The 22315-nt window shown below is 43.1% G+C and overlaps 1 protein-coding gene and 1 non-coding gene across 14 annotated transcripts in view; both read left to right on the plus strand.

Moving 5' to 3' along the window:
- Window positions 1-22315, plus strand: part of UBAP2 (ubiquitin associated protein 2) — a 156083-nt gene that overhangs the window by 91780 nt on the left and 41988 nt on the right. For all 13 annotated transcript variants that reach the window (XM_089664442.1, XM_089664440.1, XM_089664441.1 and 10 more), the window contains 3 exons: window positions 6290-6357; window positions 8045-8234; window positions 11100-11307. In XM_089664442.1, coding sequence (XP_089520568.1) covers window positions 6290-6357; window positions 8045-8234; window positions 11100-11307 — 466 coding nt within the window. The remainder of the gene's footprint in view (window positions 1-6289; window positions 6358-8044; window positions 8235-11099; window positions 11308-22315) is intronic.
- On the plus strand, window positions 19814-19893 carry LOC149433802 (small nucleolar RNA SNORD121A). The gene has a single exon (XR_016308848.1). It is a non-coding gene; the product is annotated as a small nucleolar RNA SNORD121A (small nucleolar RNA).

The raw sequence follows: 22315 nt of genomic DNA on the forward strand, positions 1-22315 counted from the left end.
ATCCGCCCCGCGGACAAAGGGGGAGGGGTAGTTGTCCTCAATAAAATGGATTACATCAAAGAAGTCCAGAATATCCTCAGCGATGGAGATACGTATTTACCGCTACCTAAAAACCCAGTAGTTCAATATAAGAAAGAACTCAAGTCAATAATACAAAGGGGATATGAAAACAATATTATAAGTAAGAAAGAAAAAGCATTTTTATGCCCTGTATCTCCGAGGCTTCCTATCTTATACATATTGCCTAAGGTGCATAAGGATCCACTTAACCCACCAGGGAGGCCAATAATAAGCGGCATAGGATCTCTAACAGCCAGGATAGGTAAATATATAGATCATTTCCTACAGCCACTCGTGACGAAAACGCCAGCATATCTTAAAGACACAAAACAGGTTCTACAAGATATTAAAGATATTTCTACTAATTCGGATACATTCTTGGTTACAGCTGACGTAGCCTCCTTATATACTAATATAAACCACTCGGATGGTATGGAAGCAGTGAGATTCTTCTTAGATGATTTTAGCGATATACCTATTTTACAGAAAGATTTTATTTTAATACTTTTAGAATTCGCAATGACAAAGAACCATTTTTGGTTTAATCGCCAGTTCTATCTACAGACTAAGGGAGTGGCGATGGGGGCGAAATTCGCCCCCAGCCTGGCGAATTTATTTATGGCCAGGTGGGAGGAGGATGTCATCTATGCTAGGGATTGGCCCGAACTCTCCTTTTACAGGAGATACATAGATGACATCCTCCTCATATGGAATGGCGATGAAGAATCACTTTTAAATTTTTTTACTACTCTTAATTTTAATTCTTTTAATATTAGTCTTACTTTTAACTATAGTCATGAGAACATTAATTTTTTGGACCTGACTTTGATAAATCTAGAAGGAAGAATTATAACTGAGTCATTTTTTAAGCAAACTGATAGAAACAGTTACATTCCCTTGGAAAGCTGTCACCATCCGGCTTGGTTGCGGAATGTACCTAAGGGTCAGTTCACCAGAATTAGACGCAACTGTACTGATGTTAATACATACTATAAACAGGCTGCCATTATTAAAACTAAGTTCCTTGAAAAGGGATATGATGAAAATACTTTGACACAAACCATGATACAAGTAGGCGACTCAAATAGAGATCAGATGCTGAAGAATAATAACAATCAGAGGCCAGAGAAAGTTTGCCCCTTTGTGACAAATTATTCAATCCAACATAAGTCAGTTACTAGAATAATTCGTAATAATTGGAAGATCTTAATGTCAGACCCCGTTTTAAGACGTTTTCTACCAGATAAACCACAGATCGCTTTTAGGAAAGCCACTCCCTTGGGGAATAGAATAGCCCCAAATGTTCTAGACCCTCCTTTAAATGCTCCTTTTTTTCCACAAATGAAAGGTTTCTACCCATGTAGAAAGTGTATGACCTGCACTAACAGTAACTTTACTAGTAGGCATACAAGCTTTAAGTCTACAGCAAATGGTAAAATTTTTAAGATTGACGACTTTATTACTTGCACGAGTAAATATGTCGTTTATCTAATACAATGCCCTTGCCACTTACAATACATAGGACGAACAACCAGACGTTTGAGAGATCGTTTAAAAGAACACGTTAACAACATCAGAAAGGGCTTTAAAGATCACTCTTTATCCCTCCATTACAAAACGCACCACAACAAAGACCCATCATCATTAATATTTATGGGTATAGGAATTATAAACGCACACTGGAGAGGACAAAATAAAAAAAGAGCGATCTCACAACTAGAATCTAAGTGGATATACGAACTTGGTTCTCTACACCCTAATGGCCACAACATTGAATTTGACTTAAATTGTTTTATTGATGACAGCTAATGTGCGTTTATATGGTCCTAGTATTTATGATACTCATATACTGAATGTGGTTGGTAGTGTCTAAATATCTAAATATCACCACACCTGTCATTGCGTATTCTATTCTATTTTATATGTTCTTAGATTGTTTTATTAAGTACAATATTTATTACCATGTACTAATATTGATGTTTGATTTCTTCTGACCATATGAAATGTACTGATTTTGGATGTATTATGCTGACCTAGTTTTTAATTTAGATTTAATAAAATATATGAGATTTTAAATATATCATTTTTACATCTATTTTATTGCAATAGAAATGGCCATCGCACTATTATATTATTATAATTATTTATTAAGTCGCAGTAATTTTTTGCAAAATAAATTTATGCTATTATTAATGAATTTTTATTTGAATGGTAAGCTAAATGTAAAATGACTGCTTCCAATTTTATTAAACAATTGTTACTTAACAAACCTGGTTACATGCATTTACATATGCATATACATAATATTAGTATATTATAACTAATTACTCCTTCTGTTTGAAGATGGTTCTTCATATGTAACCAGTACCCCCTCAATAGCTTACTTTATATAATAAATAGTAATTTATATATATAGTCATGTATTTGTGTCCATGACTATCAGATAAACAGGAGATTCGGTTTTCTCCTATCTGTAATACAGTGCCGCCCTGTATGTTTTTAATGGGCACTAGGGGAAACTATTGTACTCTCCCTTGATCCACGGCAAAATGGCGCCGATGTACTGCGCATGCGCGAAACGCCGGCAAAATGGCCGCCGCGATTAGCGCGATTGCCATTCCTGTGCATATATAGATGGGGTAAGATGTCCTGCTGTAAGCCCTGCGCCCTTTGATAACGTGCATCGCACGAAACGCGTCAGGGGGGGCTACAGCTCATGGACATCTAGCCACTATATGTGGCCAACTTATATGGTCAGTACAATTTTTTGTTACTTGCTTTGACTACAATAAATTCCAGTCAAACAGTATTACACTATGTGGCGTCCTTCATTGGGCTCTCCTTGAGAGCACCATCTCCCACAGTGCCTTTTTTGGACTAAGGAGTACCTTTGACGCCCTTGCCATTTGGGGAATCCGGTTTACTGCGGTTCGCGGTGCCATAGAGGATGGTGTGGAGTGCGATCTGACCAGAGCCTGGATGCCAGAGACATACTTAGGAGTTTATCTCTCTACATGCGTAATTTTTACGCACTTCTGGTGAGTGCGCACTCTATTCGCTCCTAGGATTCCCTTCACCCTTCCTACCACCATTGATTTGGGATGTGGACTGTGTGTGTGCTTTAAACACTTTTATTGATTAGCGCACTGTTTATCATTGTACTCATATTCATATATATGTACATATACACCTTTTGAGTATTCTTTTTGCACTCTGATTCAAAGCGCTACACCTATCTTTCTCCCTTTATTATTTATCTAAAGGGACTTTGAAATATACAGTATCTCCCAGAAGTGAGTCCTCCCCTCACATTTTTGTAAATATTTGATTCTATCTTTTCTGTTTCAATATTTTTATTAAGAAAGTTTTTTGTTTTTAAGAATATAACAAGCTCAAAATCTGCCCTCGCGGGGGCAGAGCAGAACAATAACACATAAACAGAGACATCCGGCTGACTTGTATTAGTCAAATAACGACTGACCAAGTCCAATGACATCAAGAACGGACGGCAAAAAGCCGAACCAAATAGCAGCAGAAATCCAACATAATATCGGAAAAAGAAAAGAAAAAAGGTTAGAGAAAAAGAAAATAAAACAAAAGGGAATCCGAAAGAAAACATGAAAGAAGGGCAACTAGAGGGATCACGGATCCGGGGCTAGCATAGGCAGCGACTATAGGAGGCCATAACTAGTAGGAGGCAGGGATGGCAAGGAATAACGTATCCAAGGTTCCCAAACCTTAAGGAATCTCCAATGAGAATCATAAAGAATGCTAAACAGCTGTTCATTGAACAACATAGCATTCATCCGGGTCTTCACCCCCTGGAAGACTACCGAAGGGGGGATTCTATCTTTTCATGTGACAACACTGAAGAAATGACACTTTGCTACAATGTGACGTAGTCAGTGTACAGCTTGTATAACATGTAAATTTGCTGTCCCCTCAAAATAACTCAACACACCGCCATTAATGTCTAAACCGCTGGCAACAAAAGTGAGTCCACCCCCTATCCGCCACAATTTTATTCTCCAAGGCCTTAGCTTTCAGAAAATGTATACTGTTTGGGGGTTCTATGTAACTTTCTAGCACAAAAAGGTATATAAAAAATATCAAAATTGCCCTGGTCAGCAACTTTGGTGATTTCAGGGTTTGCAGTTAAGGCTTTGCTCGATCTTGTATGCTGGCCGCCATTGTTGACAGTACCATGATGCTATAGAAACATGAAAGTGCTCAAGGTTTAAACACTTCAAACAGAAAATTAAACCTTGATAAGGAGGGAGGGGAAAATTTCTACTCTTCCATGTCATCTTTCTTTAACCGCATTACATCTGTTGTAAAGGCGGGCCCACATAAGGAGATTTAAATGGCTAGGAGACTTAAATGAGCAGCTCTAGGAACATTTCCTGGCAATGTACTGAGCCAAGACTTCCTTCTTCCTAAAATAGACCTGTCAGGACACTTTCCCCTATTTACTGGCTGGAGTCATCTGCACTTATTTTTATTCCCCACTAGCTTTTTCATGGGCATTCTAAATTTAACACACACATAACATTTAGACATGCCCAATTTGGTTTTCTTAGATCCCTTTAAAACTACATTTACAGTGAGGAACAGAAGTATTTGAACACCCTGTGATTTTGCAAGTTCTCCCACTTAGAAATCATGGAGGGGTCTGAAATTCACATTGTAGGTGCATTCCCACTCTGAGAGACAGAATTTAAAAACAAAATTCAGGAAATCACATTGTATGATTTTTAAAGAATTTATTTGTCTTGCACTGCTGAACATAAGTATTTGAACACCTAAGAAACAGCAAGAATTCTGGCTCTCAAAGACCTGTTACTGTGCCTTTTAAAATGTCCACCTCTACTCCACTCATTAATCTATCTTAGTAGCAACTGTCTGAGCTCTTTAAAGACACCTGTCCACCCCACAGTCAGTCAGACGCCAACTATTACCATGGGCAAGACTAAAGGGCTGTCAAGACACCAGAGACAAACTTGTGGACCTCCACAAGGCTGGAAAGGGCTACGGGGCAATTGCCAAGCAGCTTGGTGAAAATAGATCAACTGTTGGAGCAATTGTTATAAAATGAAAGAGGCTAAAGACGACTCTGTGTCCCTGGGACTGGGGCTCCATGGAAGATCTCACCTCGTGGGGTATCACTGAGGATATGAATGGGCTCTCGTGCCCGTGCAAATCGCGTACCGCATATATGCGACCCAGCAGCGGTAACCCTAGGTACATATATGCGGCTGTGCGGGCTGCGCTTTGCGTGGGCACAAGATCCCATTCATTTGAATGGACTCCCGTGCCCCTTGACACACAGAGAAGGACCTGCACTTCTTCTGAAAACGCAGCCCGCGCGGGAACCTCGGTTCCCAGTACGGCTGCGTCTTCCAGTGCGGGCGGCAGGCCATTTGAACTACAGGCACCCGCCCGCGGGTGCGCATTCCTCTGTGCATGTGATGTGGCTGCACTGATTTTAGTGCGTATCCGCACCCGCACAGATGTGAACCTAGCCTAAAGGTACATGATCTGGAGTGGTCTTTCTTGAGCCTCATGCACACTGGATATTTTTTCACAGCTGCTCCTAAGGAAATCTGGTAGTTTATTTTCCTGCCTCTAAACTCCCCTGCTTGTTAGCCAATATGTCCATGTTAGCCTATGTGTCCATCACACAAACTTTTAGAGGCAGAAAAACACCCATGGCCAGTGCGTCCAGGAGCAGCAGAGTTCTGGCAGAAAAAAAACACTAAATGCTTCTAATCGCTCAATCACGCTATGTGCGTTTAGCGCCCGAATGTCAATTCATTTCAATGACCAGATTAAGTCAGTAATGCAGTCTCCCAACACGGAACTTACTAAGGATCAATACTTTGTCCTCACCCCTGTCTGACAGTGCTGGGTGTCTGAGCGGTTTGTCACCAAGCATCATGTGCGTCATGCTTCCCACACCCAGAAGTATTCATGAAATAGAGAGCGCTGTGCAAAGCTTGCCATGCTCCTGCACCATGCAGAGCTCAATGCACATTTGTAAAGTACATTGCTGTTCTTTATAAATATGCTGTTTTTTTTTTTTTTTTTTTTTGGTTCTTTTTTTGTGTTTTTTTTTTTAGTTGCATATGGCTCCATTATAACTAGGGGCTGTAAATATTGCTTAATGGCACTGTTTTTTTCTTTTTTTTCCCCATTTTAATTAATTCTGGTATTCTGTATTTTCTTGCAGCTTTCTGAAACCAAGGTCTTTACTGCATCCTCTGTCCCTACAGAGAACCACATCACCGCAGGACAGAGGTAAAATGGGGATGCTTATTTAAACTTGTCTTCTTGAAAACCTATACAGGATGTTTTGGCTTTCATTAGGGCTCTTGCTTTGGGTTTCTGTGTCTAATCAAGAACTACAACATTTCAGATTTCATTCTTTTCTTTGTCAAATGTAATTCTTCCTTCCCTTTATTGCATGGTCACATGAATGATCTCATCACTTTGGCCACGTGTCATTTGTAAAATTGAGGCTCTCCAGGGACTGACAGTGACAGATTGCTCAGGCAAAGGTTTTGGATTGCTTTTGCCTGTATGTTACTGCCTCAAGACCTTCCTGACCCTGAAGCAAGTGTTCCAGTTGGATATTAGAAATGCATCTGGTCATTTAACCTCCCCCTGGCGGTATTCCCGAGTGTAGCTCGGGGTTAATTTTCAGCACCAAAAGCCGTAACCCCGAGCTACACTCAGGAATACACTGCAGCGTTGCTCCGGGATCCCTCCAACACTTACCTTGTCCTGCGCTCCCGCACTGTCCCCCCTGCAGCGTCCCTGGCCATGTCCTCCGGCTGATGCCGGCATCTGTCTTCCGGGTTCCGTTCCCTGCGACGTCGAGACATACATACGGGGGACGGAACCGGCGGGAAATTTAAAAATGTCAAAAAGTGACATTCACTAATACACTAAAATCACATAGTATAAAATTCCTGTATCAAACCATTTCACATACATTTTGTCCCGAGTGCTTTGTCCAGCGCCCTGCCTGCATTTTTACTGTTCTTTCAGCTGTCAGCTCGGGCACACTGCTTTGGATGGCGTTGCACAGCACAGCCATCCAGCGCAGTGTGCTTACAGTGAAGCACACTGACACGTTCTCTAGTAAAACACTACCTGCACACAGTTAACCCTTTATTTGCCCCTCATGTTAACCCCTTCCTACCCAATGCCATTAGTACAGTGTCAGTGCTTTTTTTTTTTTTTTTTTTTTTAGCACTGATCACTGTATTGGTGTCACTGGCAATCTCTACCATTTTGTAAACGCTACAACTTTCACGTAAACCTATTAATTTACACATATTGGGATTTTTTATTGTAGCAAAGACATGTCGCGGAATACATTTTGGCCTAAATTTTGATGAAATTAGATTTTTTTTTTTTTTTATACTGGACATGCTTAATAGCAAAAATTCTAAAATAGGGTTTCAAAATTGGCGGTCTTTTTTGCGCTATAAAAATAAAATAAATGTACAGACGATCAAATACCACCAAAAGAAAGCTCAATTTGTGGTCAAAAAAGGTTGTAAATTTAATTTGGGTGCAGCGTTTCATGATCGCGCAATTGTCAGTTAAAGTAATGCCGCGCCATATCGCAAAAACTGACCTGGTCAGAGAGGGGGGTAAATCCCTCTGGATGGCAAGGGGTAAATGTATATAAAGTGGATTGTTTCTTTTTGGTTTTTTTTTAAACCATAGGCAGCCTATAGAGCGCAATGGTAATTTGTCCGCAGCTCCTGAAGAGGGACATTCTCTATAGGCAGGCTGTAGTACTGTTTGGGATAATTGATGCGTTGGAAGTGAACGCAGAGGTTACTTTAACAGGAAGCTTGACACCAGATTGTTCTGCTTTTGGTTTATGTCTGTGTTTTGTTGCATTTTTTACTCAGTGTTCTAATGTCTCCCATGTAAGCTTTGTATTTTAACAGTTGTTTCCATTCCGCAGCATTGACTTGGTAGCCCTCCTTCAGAAGCCACAGACAAACAGCACTGAAACAGAATCTGCCGGTTTTGAGTCATCATCGCAGCAGAACTTTGGTCAGGCCCTGGTGTTCACAAACTCTCAGCATAGCTCTCAGATGACATCCACAGCTAGCAGCTCCAGCGCAGTGAACAGCTTTACTCCTCAGAGCCTGGTAAATCACATCTTCAGTGCTGTGCAGACATCATGGACTCCTGTTTTATGAAAATGTTTAAAGTAAACTTTTTTTTTTTTTTTTTTATTTTGGATAGAGTGGAGAGGGACTAGAATTCTTGTCAGTTTTAATTGCTGTCTGTGCCCCTGTTAAGGAGGTTCACCCTCTCTATTTGTCCTGTTTACCATTATTAGTGAAAGTACAATAAAATCCCCAATTTCGGGTTGTGCACAAAAAAGTTGGTGACCTATAGGTCCCCCAAGGAATTCCCTTAACCTCTTACCGATCGTTCTATAGCAAAAATACTGCTACAGGGTGGCATGGGTGCGTAAAATCACCTACACACACACTGGTTAGCACTTCCACCTGGCAGTACCAGGGTCGTTTGGTTCGAATCCCAACTACGGCACCACCTGCCTGGAGTTTGCATGTTCTCCCTGTGCCTGCGTGGGTTTCCTCCGGGTACTCCGGTTTCCTCCCACACTCCAAAGACATGCTGGTAGGTTAATTGGCTCCTGTCTAAATTGTCCTAGTATGTGTATGTATGAATGTGAGTTAGGGACCTTAGATTGTACGCTGCTCGGGGGCAGGAACTGATGTGAATGTACAATATATATGTAAAGCACTGCGTAAATTGAGGGCGCTATAGAAGTACCTGAAATAAATAAAATATATGTGTGTGTGTGTGTGTGTGTGTGTGTGTGTGTGTGTGTGTGTGTGTGTGTGTATACACACGTGTGATTTCACATTTCCAGGTAGGGGGCGCGCACTCTATCCGCGCCGCCATTCACGTTTGCGGCTCTCAATCACCGAGCCCCGGCCGGTAATTACTATATGTGTTTGTGTGTGTGTATATATAGATATATATAATATATAATGTGTGTGTGATTTTGCATTGCCCTACCCACGCCGCCGTCCATCACCGGGTCCCGGGCGGTGATTTCCAAGTATCTCCAACAGGGAGGAGAACTGTTTTGTTTACTAACCGTTCTCCTCCTTTGTCAACTCGGGCACACTGCTTTGGATAGCTGTGCGTAGTACAGCCATCCAAAGCAGTGTGATTACAGTGAAGCACACTGACACGACCCCCTAGTAAAACACTCCCTGTACACAGTTAACCCTTTGATCGCCCCTTTATGTTAACCCCTTCCTGCCCAGTGCCATTAGTACAATGTTAGTGTGTTTTTTATTTTTGTTTTTTTAAGCACTGATCACTGTATTGATGTCACTGGGGATGTCATTGACACCAAATCAGTTCCCCCCCAGTGTCAATGTCCGCCGCAGTCCCGCTATAAGTAGCTGATCATCGCCATTATTATTAAAAAAATCCCAGTATCTATACCGCCATTTGTAGACGCTATAACTTTTACGTAAATCAATAAATTTACACGTATTGGGATTTTTTTTAGCAAAGACATGGAGCAGAATACAGTTTGGCCTAAATTTATAACAATTTGATTTTTAAAATTTTTTTTACTAGACATGTTTAATAGTAAAAAGTCAAAAATATCGGGGGTTTTCGCAAAATTATTTTTTTCTTTTATTTTTATAGGTGATGAAATGCTACCGAAAGCTTGATTTGTGGGGGGGGGGGGAAAGGACATAAATTTAGTTTGAGTGCAGTGTTGCACAACTGCGCATTTGTCAGTTAAAGTAATGCAGCGCCATAATGCAAAAAAAATGGCCTGGTCAGGAAGGGGGGAAATCCTCTGGTGGGCAAGTGGTTGTAAAGACAGAAGGTTTTTTACCTTCATGCATTCTATGCATGAAGGTAAAAAATCTTCTTTTTGCTGCTTCCTCTTCTCCATTACAAGGGAAGGTGCTTTGTAGTCCCCTGAGATCGCAGGCAACAATGCTAATTGAGGCAGTAGAGTACAGGAAGGTATCCCTCAGCTGTCAAGCCTTCTGGCTGGAACAGTACTTTTATTTTTTTGCAGTTGTTTAACAGCTATAATAAAATGCTATTTGAGGTGTATTTAACAGACCAAAATGAAGCAAATAATAGAAGTAATTTTGCATTCACTTTAAAAGGCATTTTCCCCCTTTTGTAAATGTACTACACTGTATACATGTACAGATGTGCCGCTTTGCATGCTGTTTGAGGACATCTTCCCAAGCAGGTTTTATTTTAAAGGCATTGTGGATTTTTTAATGTTTCACTTTAAATATTAAAATCACTGCTCCCCGCTGACAGGAATTATTTGAAAAAATAAAAGGAAAAAAAATGCATTGAAACATGTACCAATGTACCCTAAGTCCCCGTACCGTTTTTATTATCGTAGAAAATGGTCAGTACTGACTTCTAAGGTTGACCGCCATTTTGGATTTGACTCCTGAACATCGGTAAAGTTTGCCACACATAACCTGAACCTGGCAGTGATTAGCTCATCACTCCCTATGAGTGTGTTTATATTGCATAAAGGAGCATCGAAGTTAAGTGGTATATGGAAAGTAAAATTCACGGGCAGTGTTAGTGCCTCTTAAATAAAATAAATAAATTAAAGCAAACTCCAGCTAATGCTTTTTAAGTGGTTACTGTTTTTAAAATGTTCTTTTGGGGAAAAAAAAAGTTTAAGACATATAAATAATACTGACTATTTTATGCATTCCCCAGTGTTTTATGTTTTTTTTCCCACCCTTGTAACTGCCACCTTTGCTGGACAGCTTGACCTGTTGCACGATATGGAAAAATAACTAGTCTGCTGACAGGATGAACGGGTAATTAAAATGTTACAAAAAAAGAACCTGCTGTGTTAATAACACCACCATAGTGACAGACTGCATCATGTAATTTGTTTTTGCTTTTTTTTTTTTTTGGCTATTGTCCTACTTTATCAACATTGTCATGCCTTCCTTGTCTTCCAGTCTTCTGTGCTCGGGTCTGGGTTTGGTGAGCTTGGAACGTCAAAACTGACAAATTCCGCTGGTGCCCAAATATTGGAACAGCTGAAGAGTCCTGGATTGGGGCAGTTCTCTACCCAGAATTCTCAGCAAAGTGGCAGTAATGCAGCACCTGCCTCTTCCTGGGACATTAAGCCTTCAGTGCCACAGTCATCTGTCCTCAGTCAGTTCGGTAAGAGCATCCTTTTTTTTTTTTTTTTCTGTTTTTAAAGCAGGCCCTTATTTTAGGTAGCTTTGTATGGTAATTAATCTCCGCTTTTTTTTTTTTTTTTTAAATGTGGCTTCTATAAGTACTGCAATTTTTTTTTAAATCCGATCTGTTATTAATTGACGTATGGATCCATGTACAAATATAATCAGACAACCACAATCTCAAACGGAGTGTAGCCTTATGCAGGCCATAGATGGGTCGTTTATCGGCACGAAAAATCGGCCGATATTCACGCCATTAGTGGGGCAATGCCGTCGGCCATTTTTTGTGGATCTTCTCGTTTCTTTTTATCGGTCATGCTGGAAAATCCACGAAAAACTGCTGTTTTTCGTAGACATTGGTGGCAGCAACGGCAACGACCGAGTTTTCATTTATCGGCCGACAATTTGGCCAATAAACGGCCAGTCTATGGCCAGCCTTAGTTACATCGTTAATAATATAAAAGGGGTATGTTCTGTCTCTCCAATCAAAGCATTGAAAGTGTGATCTCTGTAACTTACACATGTGATGAGATAGCGATAACTCCAATCTTAGTTGAATAACACAGGCAGTGACTCGATTGGATGACACCTTGTAGATCTTGTCAAGTTTATTTAAACTGAGGGAATCTTACAACAATGAACGTCGGATAGGTCAAAAGATCATAATGTGATCAGCTTCCATAAAACATGAGGCATGAAGCTGAAATGCATTTCTGGGAAAAGGGGTGGGCTATCTATACAGCAAGAACTAAACCAGAGAAAAGGGAGGAGCAGAGACAAAATACAAAGAACACTTAAAGGCATAAGACAGTCATGTGAAACATGACAGGGTACAAAGTCATGTACACCAAAGATATACCCATAGATTTCAAACCACAACATTTTCCAGATCCTTTTTTGAAAAAGAGAAATAAAATGGGCCGCATTTTGCACGGGCACAAGAGCCCGTTCATTTAAATGGACTCCCGTGCCCGTGACAAGCAGAGAAGAAGCCTCGGTTCACACCTATGTGACCGTGCGGGCCGTGTTTTGCACGGGCATTGAGCCCATTCATTTTTTTGTGGTTTTTTTTTTTTTTAAGGGTTTTTCTTTTTTATTTGGGGGCTTTTGTGTGCTTACATAGTTAGTCTGGCTGAATAAAGACAAAAGTCCATCCAGTTCAACCAAAAAAAACAGTTATCCTATACCCACAGTTGATCCAGAGGAAGGCAATAAACCCAGCAAAGCACGATCAAACTTTGCTCCTGCAGGGAAAAAAATTCCTTCCTGACCCCCCGAGGCAATCTCTTTTGTATGAAACATTGGAATTCCCCATGTATCCTAGGGTTCCCATTCACACCAGAGTGTCACATCTCTCGAAAGTGGTTTCTCAAGGCTTGAAAGCATGTAAGCTTGATTGGCGCTTTGCGCATGCGCAGTACAAAACCGTCTGTGAAGCCGCAAGGCTTTGCTGCCATTTTCGCTTTAGTAAAGATGGCGGTGCCAGCACCCAATAGCCGATTGAAGAATTGGCGAGGGCACCGCTGCACAGATTAGTGCCCTAATAAGTCAGCAGCCTCAGTATTTTCACATGGGTCTCCCAAGGGTCGTAACTCCTCTTTAGACCCCGGTTCACATCTATGCGGTTGTGCGGGCCGCGTTTTGCACGGGCACGAGAGCCCATTCATTTGAATGGACTCCCGTGCCCGTGACACGCAGAGAAAGAAGTCCCTGCACTTCTTTGGAAAACTACACCCGCACGGAAACCTCGTTTCCAGTACGATTGCGTTTCCCAGTGCGGGCGGCGTGCCATTAGAACTAATGGCACCCGCGGGTCCTCATGTTTCTGTGCGGCTGCACGGATTTTCGTGCAGATCCGCAGCGGCACCACCCGCACAGATGTGAACCTATGGTAATCATTTGAGAACATAGGCAACAGTGACAGTTATTCACGGCATGCCTTGACTGTAATATTTTTTGGAAACTGTTAGATCAATGGGTTTAGTTCCACTTAAAAGTAGGTGTAAACCTATGTTTTAAGGCAGTTGCTCTCCTGTTGTGTCACTTAAGCATCCAGCAGAGACGATAATTTGCTGTGCCGACAATCCATGTGCAGACTTGTTCTGCCATTGTCACATTTGGCCAGCTTACCCTGAGGATTGCTGTGCAGCCATTGCTGGAGTAAATGCATGTAGATGGGGGAAGTTGCTGTATGTGATTTGCAGCACTAAGATGCAACACAAGTAAAAATGTTTTCTGGAAAAAAAAAAAATTATCTTGCTACCGAAGTTAACAGCAGTAAAGAGTGGACCAACAAAAGTAACAACACAGGAAAAACAACTTTTTTCAACTACTGTCTTCAGGAAAAAACACCTTTTGGATTCTTTCCACAATTATTGGACCATGGGCTTAATTCACAAAGCTAGCGCACCAGGATTGGCATACTTATTTTAAAAGTGAAGTATTTTCAGCTGACTCCAATGAGGTTTAAAAATAAGTTAGAGAGTGTTTTTAAGAGAAGTATGGGGTTTTAATAAAACGAATATATACTTACCTGGGTGGAGGCAGCATTGATCTGATGCTGCTTCTGTCCCCCGCCGTCCCTAAGACCGAGACCCGAGCGATTAAACACTGCAGATCACTCGGTTCTCGGTCTTCAGTGAGCAGAGAGTGGTGACTGTGAGTCACTGGCTCTCTCCTCTGCCCCGCCAGGGCTCACTGGAGCCCCAGGCTGTGGGTTGTGTGAGTAGCGCTCTGAGAGCCTGAGCTAGCTGCCGGTCCAGGCATCTGAGTGAATCCCAATATTTAGCCACCGGTCACACCGCTGCGATTTCTGAAGACTGTATTGCTACTTGTGAAGATTTTAAACAATTTCTTGCTATTTGCAGTGCGCTTTCCATGATATTCTATATATGTGAAATCACAACTAGATTGCAGGAAGTCACTTTAGAAATCACACTGCAGCAAATCGCACGTGTTAAGACGCCGACATTCACATTCATTAGATGCCATTTAAATTTGCAAATCGCACTGGTATGACCAGGCACTTAATGTCAGGATCGCTCCAGAGCCTGAGTGGACTGACTGACGTCAGCTAACGGCCGACTTTATAAATATATAAATTGTACTTGTGAGCCACAAAAAAAGTGAATAAATTGCTATATCCTTAATAATGTGGTTTGCTGACATTAGTACACATCCTCATAATCATGTGTTATTAAACCATAAATACTGAAAACTTAAATGTCGCGCTCCAAAAATTTTTGGAGTGCGACATTTAAGTTTTCAGTATTTATGACGGCCGACTTTAGCCTGCTGTCGGCTGATCAAGAGTCACAGGAGTGCACTCCTGTGACCTGCAGGAGGAGAGCCAAAAGAGCTTTGCCTATACTTCTCCTTTTAATGCTTTATGAAAGGAGCCGTACATCTGCTTTATGTGGGCAGGTGAAGAAATCGCCAGGAGCAGCTATATAAATAGGTGAATCTGTCAGAAATAGTTTTTCTCATGGGAAAAGGCTTGGGATCAGTTCAGATGATTATATAAAGGCCTCATAGTTCTCTGTGGAATTTCTAATGAACACACAAGGCTGTGAACTGCATGATGACTTTAGAGGAGGAAGTGTTTGGACCTACAGAGAAATATCTAACAGAATATAGGCCACTGAGGAGAGGTATGTCTGAAACTCCTGGCTGGGAGTGAGAATATTCATTTGCTTACCCCTTCATGACCTAAATATAAGCAAAGAATCCTCTGGTCTGTGGTCAGTATTGTAAATCTTTTATTTATATATATATATATATATATATATATATATATATATATATATATATATATGAATTGTAAAATGTTTTGGCTTTCTTTCTACCGACCCGTCTTGTGGATTAAAGCAGCCTACTAAACAGAAGGAAGAGACTACATATGTAACATGCAGATATGCCTGCCCGTGTATGTATGTGTGCACACAGCCGTGGAGGTACCATAATCAATACTGCAAGAGAATCTGCCACTTCAGAAAGCAAAAAAGCCATCTGTTTATTCAAAATCACATCTCAAAATGATGATTCAGGTCCACAGGATTCTGGTCGTATGCTGTTGTCGCACCCCAATAAAAGCAAACTAGAAATTTTTTAAACAGTGTTCTCTGACATTCTTTTGATACGCTGGCTTTTCTTGCAGCATATAGAAGTACAAATTGCATATTTAACCCCCCTGGCGGCATTCCCGAGTGTAGCTCGGGGTAAAGTTTCAGTACCAAAAGCGGTAACCCCGAGCTACACTCGGGAATACACTGCAGCGTTGCTCCGGGATCTCTTCTGCACTTACCTTGCCCTGCGCTTCCGCGATGTCCCTCCTGCAGTGTCCCCGGCCATCTCCTCCGGCCGATGCCGACATCTGTCTTCCGGGTTCCGTCCCCTGCGACGTCAGGATGGAACCGGCGGGAAATTTGAAAGTTGTAAAAGTGACATTCACTAAAATCACATAGTATAACATTACTGTAACAAACCATTTCACATACATTTTGTCCCAAGTGCTTTGTCCGGCGCCCTGCCTGCATTTTTACTGTTCTTTCTGCCTGGAAACTGAGAAACGTCCATGGCGTCCAAAAAGCGTCCCTTTAGGTCAAAAGCGGTTTTAGACCGGCTAGAGAACAGCGATAGTAAATCAGAACCACTTGCAGAATTGAGTGATAATGATTCGTGGGGGAAATTTGTCATCAGACACTGAAAACGATTCTGCCACTGAGCTCAGCGATGTGCGAACTTGGCGCTATATTTCTAATTTCTGTGTTTTTGGTTTGATTATATTATTGAATTACATTTATTATTATTTTTTATGATTTATTAAATTATAATTTGATTTTGTGTTTCAAACTTTATCATACCCGGGATGTTTACTAGACTCTTGTTCGGACAGATTTCAGTGAGTTATTCCTAAATTTCAGGCCTACAATAAGAAAACGACATATTTCCATGCAAAAAAATGTACCGCTTTGAGCACAGAAATATGGACATAATCAGACCGCTAGGAAGGCTACGGGCTTGTTCACACTTAACTTATTTCTAACTCTTGCCAAACTCCCCTATAGTGTTTGACAGGCATTTGAGAAGCATTTTTAACGCTCCCCAAACACCCTATGCCCGTTTTTGAGGTGTTTGATAGGCGTTTCCAAAGCATTAAAACCGCACCACAAAAACCTATAATGAAGTTTATTGGTATTAACGCCTCGCAAATGCCTGTCTACATTTTCGGCACAGTGACAAAAAATAGAGAGCAAACTAATCATGTGCAGAACACAGAGAGACAGTATATTAATGGATTTTAAACTGTATAGGCACTTACATTTTAAAGTTTTATATAGCTATACCTGCAAAAGCCTGAAGTGATACATAGTTAGTCTGGCTAAAAAAAGACAAAAGTCCATCCAGTTCAACCATAAAAAAAAAAAGTTATCCTACACCCACAGTTGATCCAGAGGAAAGCAAAAATAAAACAGCAAAGCACGATCCAATTTGCTCCTGCAGGGAAAAAATTCCTTCCTAATCCCCCGAGAACCAATCTGATATTCCCTGGATCACCTTTACCTATAAATGATCTATCAGGAGAGAAGGGTTAATGGCCCCATCAGCCTTTTCTGCTGTCCGTATCTCCTTGGAGATTTCGCCTCATATCCTGGAGATTCTACAGGAAGTGCAGAAATCTCTCCAAAGTGCGAATTCCCCATAGTTGTCACCAGAACAGGTGTCCCTATCAGCTTTGCGCCCTATGGTGACAATTCTTAGATTTTTGAATTCCCATCACTTTCTATAATGCTAACTTTTCACCAAAGCAAATGCAGTGGTGAACCTACCCAGCTGGCACCCAGACTGTCTATGACTTAAAGTATAACTAAAGGCAATCTTTTTAAAGTTTTGGTTAGAGTGAAGAAGGGTCAGAACTCGTCATGCTTTTATAGCTGTTGGTACCCTATTAGGGAGATTCATTCTCTTTGTTTGTCCTGTTTACCATTATTAAAGGAAAATTTTCCAATGGGGACAAATCAGGAATTCTCATACTGGTGGAAGGGGGTGGGGTTCCTCTCACTTCCTGTTTTGTTTACGGGACAGGAAGTTAAAATCTCTACAATGGGACAGAAATGGCAACAAATTGACAGGGGTTATAACCTTCCCTTACTCTATGCAAAATGAGAAATAAAATTGCCTTTAGTTCCAACATAAATTTTTTTTAAGGCTACTGTGACGGAGGGTAGACAGGACAGGACACACAGAGTAGATGGCAAACGCACAAAGCTTTATTGAGGCAAACAGATGACAGTCACTAGATCGGGGAGTTCGCAGGGAGGGCGAATACGCTAGTAAAGGGCGACAAGGAGGGACAAACACACTTAAAGTTCAACACCGAGAGCCAAGGAAGAGTCTCTGTAGCAATTGTAATCCAACAGGGGGGTGGTGTGGGGTCAGCACAGGAACAGTTCAAGTGAAGCAGGGAGAGAGCATGTACTCACAGATCTCTGGTGGCTAGCAGGCAGTCTTCCTCTGCTCTGAAGGGGGGTGGGGGGGCTTGGGTCTCTGCAGAGTCTGGCCACGAAGGTCCCTGCCGAAGCTCAGGCTCCTTCAGTGGCTGCACAGCGGTGAATTCTCCCGGGAGCGCCCGGCATCAGCTTCTTAAACTCATGCCGGACGCCCCCTAGTTGCCTAGGCAACCGAGGGGGGGCCGGAGCCCTCTGTGAACGTGGCTTTTGTCCAAGGACATCTGCAAGCGCGGGAGCCTCCCGTACGCGCTTCAGGTGTCAGGGCTCGAGCTGGCTCCAGCCTGTCCTAGGAATGCCTTTCATGTCTGCAGGAGGTGAAAGGGGCACCTTCCCCCCCCCCCCACCCCCCAGGGGGTTCTTAGGGAAAGGGTGAGGGACGACAGGGAGAGCAGGGACAGAGCAGGGGGCTGAGAGGGGAAGCAGCTGTGACAGCTACATTTACACTAGCTTTGTCAGCAGGCGTTTGGGAAGCATTTTAACGCTTCTCAAATGCCTATGAAAATTCTGCACATGGCAGCACACAGTGCTGTTCACACTGAAGTGTTTGCGACGCATCGTGGCAAAACTGACGCCACATGTTGAGGTAAAAGGAGTTGAGGCCTCCTATTCAAGTCTATAGTGCCGCTCCCCAAATGCCTGGCAGGCGTTTGCGGGGCGCTTGCGAGGCAGTTGCAAGGCATTTGCGGAGCGTTACTACCATTATAGGCATTTGTGGTGCGGTTTTAACGCTTGGCAAATGCCTATGAAACGCCCCAAAACCGTGCATAGGTGTTTATTTTAGGTTTATATAACACAAACAATAACAGAACAAGAAAGACAAATAGAAACTAAAATCAAAACGTAAGGATACATAAAAGGGGATCAGAAAACAAACAATTTATTGCAGGCCCGAAACCCCATACATATAACGAGAGAGAATCACAAAACAAAATAATAACATAACAGGTAAGCAGTCAGAAACATACAAACACACAGCCAAACACATACAACAGACACAAACAAACACAACCATCCACACCATCAACTGCCTTACAAATCAGAGGAAATCATTAGCATGTAAAATCCAACCAATCAAACCATAGAACCCTGCGACAAAGGTTGTGACGAGAGCATCTCCCCAAAAGGAGTCCGCTATATCCAGCCAAGGCTGCCAGATGTTCGTAAATTTTCGGGGACAGGTCTGTCCTTTACCCCGGTTCACATCTATGCGGCCGTGTGGGCCGCATTTTGCATGGACACGAGAGCCCATTCATTTGAATGGACACCCGTGACACGCAGAGAAGTCCCTGCACTTCTTTGGAAAATGCAGCCGAGGTTCCCAGTACGGTTGCGTTTTCCAGTGCGGGCGGCGTGCCATTAGAACTAATGGCGCCGGCCTGCGGGTCCGCATTCCTCTGTGCGGGTGGTGCGGCTGCACAGAATTTTGTGCGGATCCGCAGCGGCACCACCCGCACAGATGTGATCCTAGGGTTATAGATCAGCTTATATTGAGGCGGCACCAAATTACCTATGCGATAAAATCGGTGTATAGAGGGCGGAGTATCTCCCTTCCAATTCAACAAAACACGTTTTCTAGCAAAAAATAGAAGCAAACGTATCAATATCCTAGGCCAGGGGTAGGCAACCTGAGAGCCGCAGGACTACAAGTCCCATCATGCCTCTGCAAGTCATAGCTGTAACTGTCAGTTTTGTAATCTTTGCAATGCCTCATGGGAAATGTAGTTCCACAACAGCTAGAGAGCCGCAGGTTGCCTACCCCTGGCCTAGAATGAGTGAGAAACAAAATCATTCAAAATACTCAAAAAGCCAGCTTCTGGGGTACAGGGCACTAGCAAATGCGAAGTAAAGATGTCCTGCCAATATGAAGCAAGGCCCTGACAGGCCCAAAACATGTAACAGACCAGCACCCTCAAGGCCACAACGGGGACATGAGGACGCCGATTCCAATCTAAAATTTAGGCTGTGCTTATGTAGGCTAGCCAGGACGCAGTGATGTTTTGATTTCCAAGCACATATCTGAATTTTGTGTGGAAACATTGATTCTGAGTGTACTGGCCGAGTCTTTTCATCGAAAGGAGTTCTTGTATTTGATAAACTGCAAAGTCCTCTTGCCAGCCCCTGGCAGAAAAGAACCTCTTGAATTCCCAGATTGGCTTTATTTTCAACTATGTGTCAATCATTGTTTGCTATTGTGACAAGAGGCGAGCTTTTCTTAGCAACACATTTGCTTGCCAGGTAGGTGGTTTAGTGCAGCTTTCGATATTCTGTTTTTAACCACTTCCAGTCCGGACACTTTCGCCCCCTTCCGGTCCGGACACTTTCGCCCCCTTCCGGTCCGGACACTTTCGCCCCCTTCCGGTCCGGACACTTTCGCCCCCTTCCGGTCCGGACACTTTCGCCCCCTTCCGGTCCGGACACTTTCGCCCCCTTCCGGTCCGGACACTTTCGCCCCCTTCCGGTCCGGACACTTTCGCCCCCTTCCGGTCCGGACACTTTCGCCCCCTTCCGGTCCGGACACTTTCGCCCCCCTTCCGGTCCGGACACTTTCGCCCCCCTTCCGGTCCGGACACTTTCGCCCCCCCTTCCGGTCCGGACACTTTCCCCCCCCTTCCGGTCCGGACACTTTCCCCCCCCTTCCGGTCCGGACACTTTCCCCCCCCCTTCCGGTCCGGACACTTTCCCCCCCCTTCCGGTCCGGACACTTTCCCCCCCCTTCCGGTCCGGACACTTTCCCCCCCCTTCCGGTCCGGACACTTTCCCCCCCCTTCCGGTCCGGACACTTTCCCCCCCCTTCCGGTCCGGACACTTTCCCCCCCCTTCCGGTCCGGACACTTTCCCCCCCCTTCCGGTCCGGACACTTTCCCCCCCCTTCCGGTCCGGACACTTTCCCCCCCCTTCCGGTCCGGACACTTTCCCCCCCCTTCCGGTCCGGACACTTTCCCCCCCCTTCCGGTCCGGACACTTTCCCCCCCCTTCCGGTCCGGACACTTTCCCCCCCCTTCCGGTCCGGACACTTTCCCCCCCCTTCCGGTCCGGACACTTTCCCCCCCCTTCCGGTCCGGACACTTTCCCCCCCCCCCCCCCCCTGCCCCTGCCAATTTTCAGCTTTCAGTGCTGTCACAGTTAGAATGACAATTGCGCGGTCATGCAACACTGTACCTGTATGAAATTTTTAGCATTTCTTTGAGAAAGATAAAACTTTATTTTGGTGGTATTTATTCACCTCTGGGATTTTTAGTTTTTGCTATATAAATGAAAAAGTCCAACAATTTTGAAAGTGTTTTTCTTATAAAAGTTTGGAAATAATCTTTCTTCATAAATCTTGGCCAAAAATATTCAGTTATCTTTTTAGTTGTAAAAAAAAAAAACCAAATTAGTTTCTAACCAAAAATTTAAATTTTTTGAAAAAATGTTTTTAACATTTTTATTTTTTATATATGTTTTTTTTAACATTTTTAACATACTGTCACCCTAGCAGTACAATGTCTGTGACACTGTACTACTTTTTTGGGGGTGATGATTTTTTTTTTTTTTTTTTTTACATTGATTGCTTTTACACACATAAAGGCTGTAAAAGCAATCATTTCTCCTCTCTGACTGCATTCTTGCAGCCATTGAGAAATACTGTGTGAGCTGTGGTTGGTCACAGCTTGTTACATAGTACAAGGCTGTTGTGAATAGCCCTGTACCATGTGATCTCTGTGATCAGTCACAGATTTCACAAGTAGTAAGAAATGATGTCAGAAGTGACATCTTGCTTACTAGTATTCATGTGATCACTGATTGGCCAATTAGTGTTAACATGATCGGGACCTTACACAGAGGTCCCGTACAGTGATTGGTGTTCCGGATCACGGTGTTGCGCGCTCCGAGGCAGCACGCATAGTCCAAAATGGTGGGCGCCGTTTATGAACGGGAACCCACCCCTGCACTGCCCCCGTCCAGCCGTTTATATACATGGGCCGGACGGAAAGTGGTTAAAGCCCAAAATCAAATCTTAACCATCTCCCGACTAAACCATAGCGGAAAGAATGCTACAGCACAGTCGTCTAGTTCTGGGAGGGCAACTAAGTGTCATTTCTGCCTGCTGTCAGCATGAATCACTTCTGATGAGTTTTTCTGAGACCAAGAGAAAAATGGTGACGGGAGGGCACAGCCTGTCTTTTACAGCTTCATCTCTGTTCTGTGTGGAGGGGCGGATGTGTCCTTTCCCTCCGTTCAGGGCTCAGATCTCTCCTGGAAGTGTAACTTCAGCTCCCCGCCTCCTGCTTTTCAGGGAGATCCTGCGTAAATTCTTCTCTTTGAGTGGATATAGAGGAAATACAGATGTAGATAAACAGGTACAACTTATGTAGGAGGATTTGTTTCACCTCTTTGTAAACACTCACATACACCCAGTGAAGTGACTGGCCTCAGGTGATACAACCACTTCCCGTCCGGTCGCTGTATATAAATGGCCGGACAGTGGCAGTGCAGGGG

The sequence above is a fragment of the Staurois parvus genome, unplaced genomic scaffold, assembly GCF_062004578.1.
Source record: "Staurois parvus isolate SC_StPar_1 unplaced genomic scaffold, SC_StPar_1.0 ptg001918l, whole genome shotgun sequence".
NCBI classification, from domain to species: domain Eukaryota; kingdom Metazoa; phylum Chordata; class Amphibia; order Anura; family Ranidae; genus Staurois; species Staurois parvus.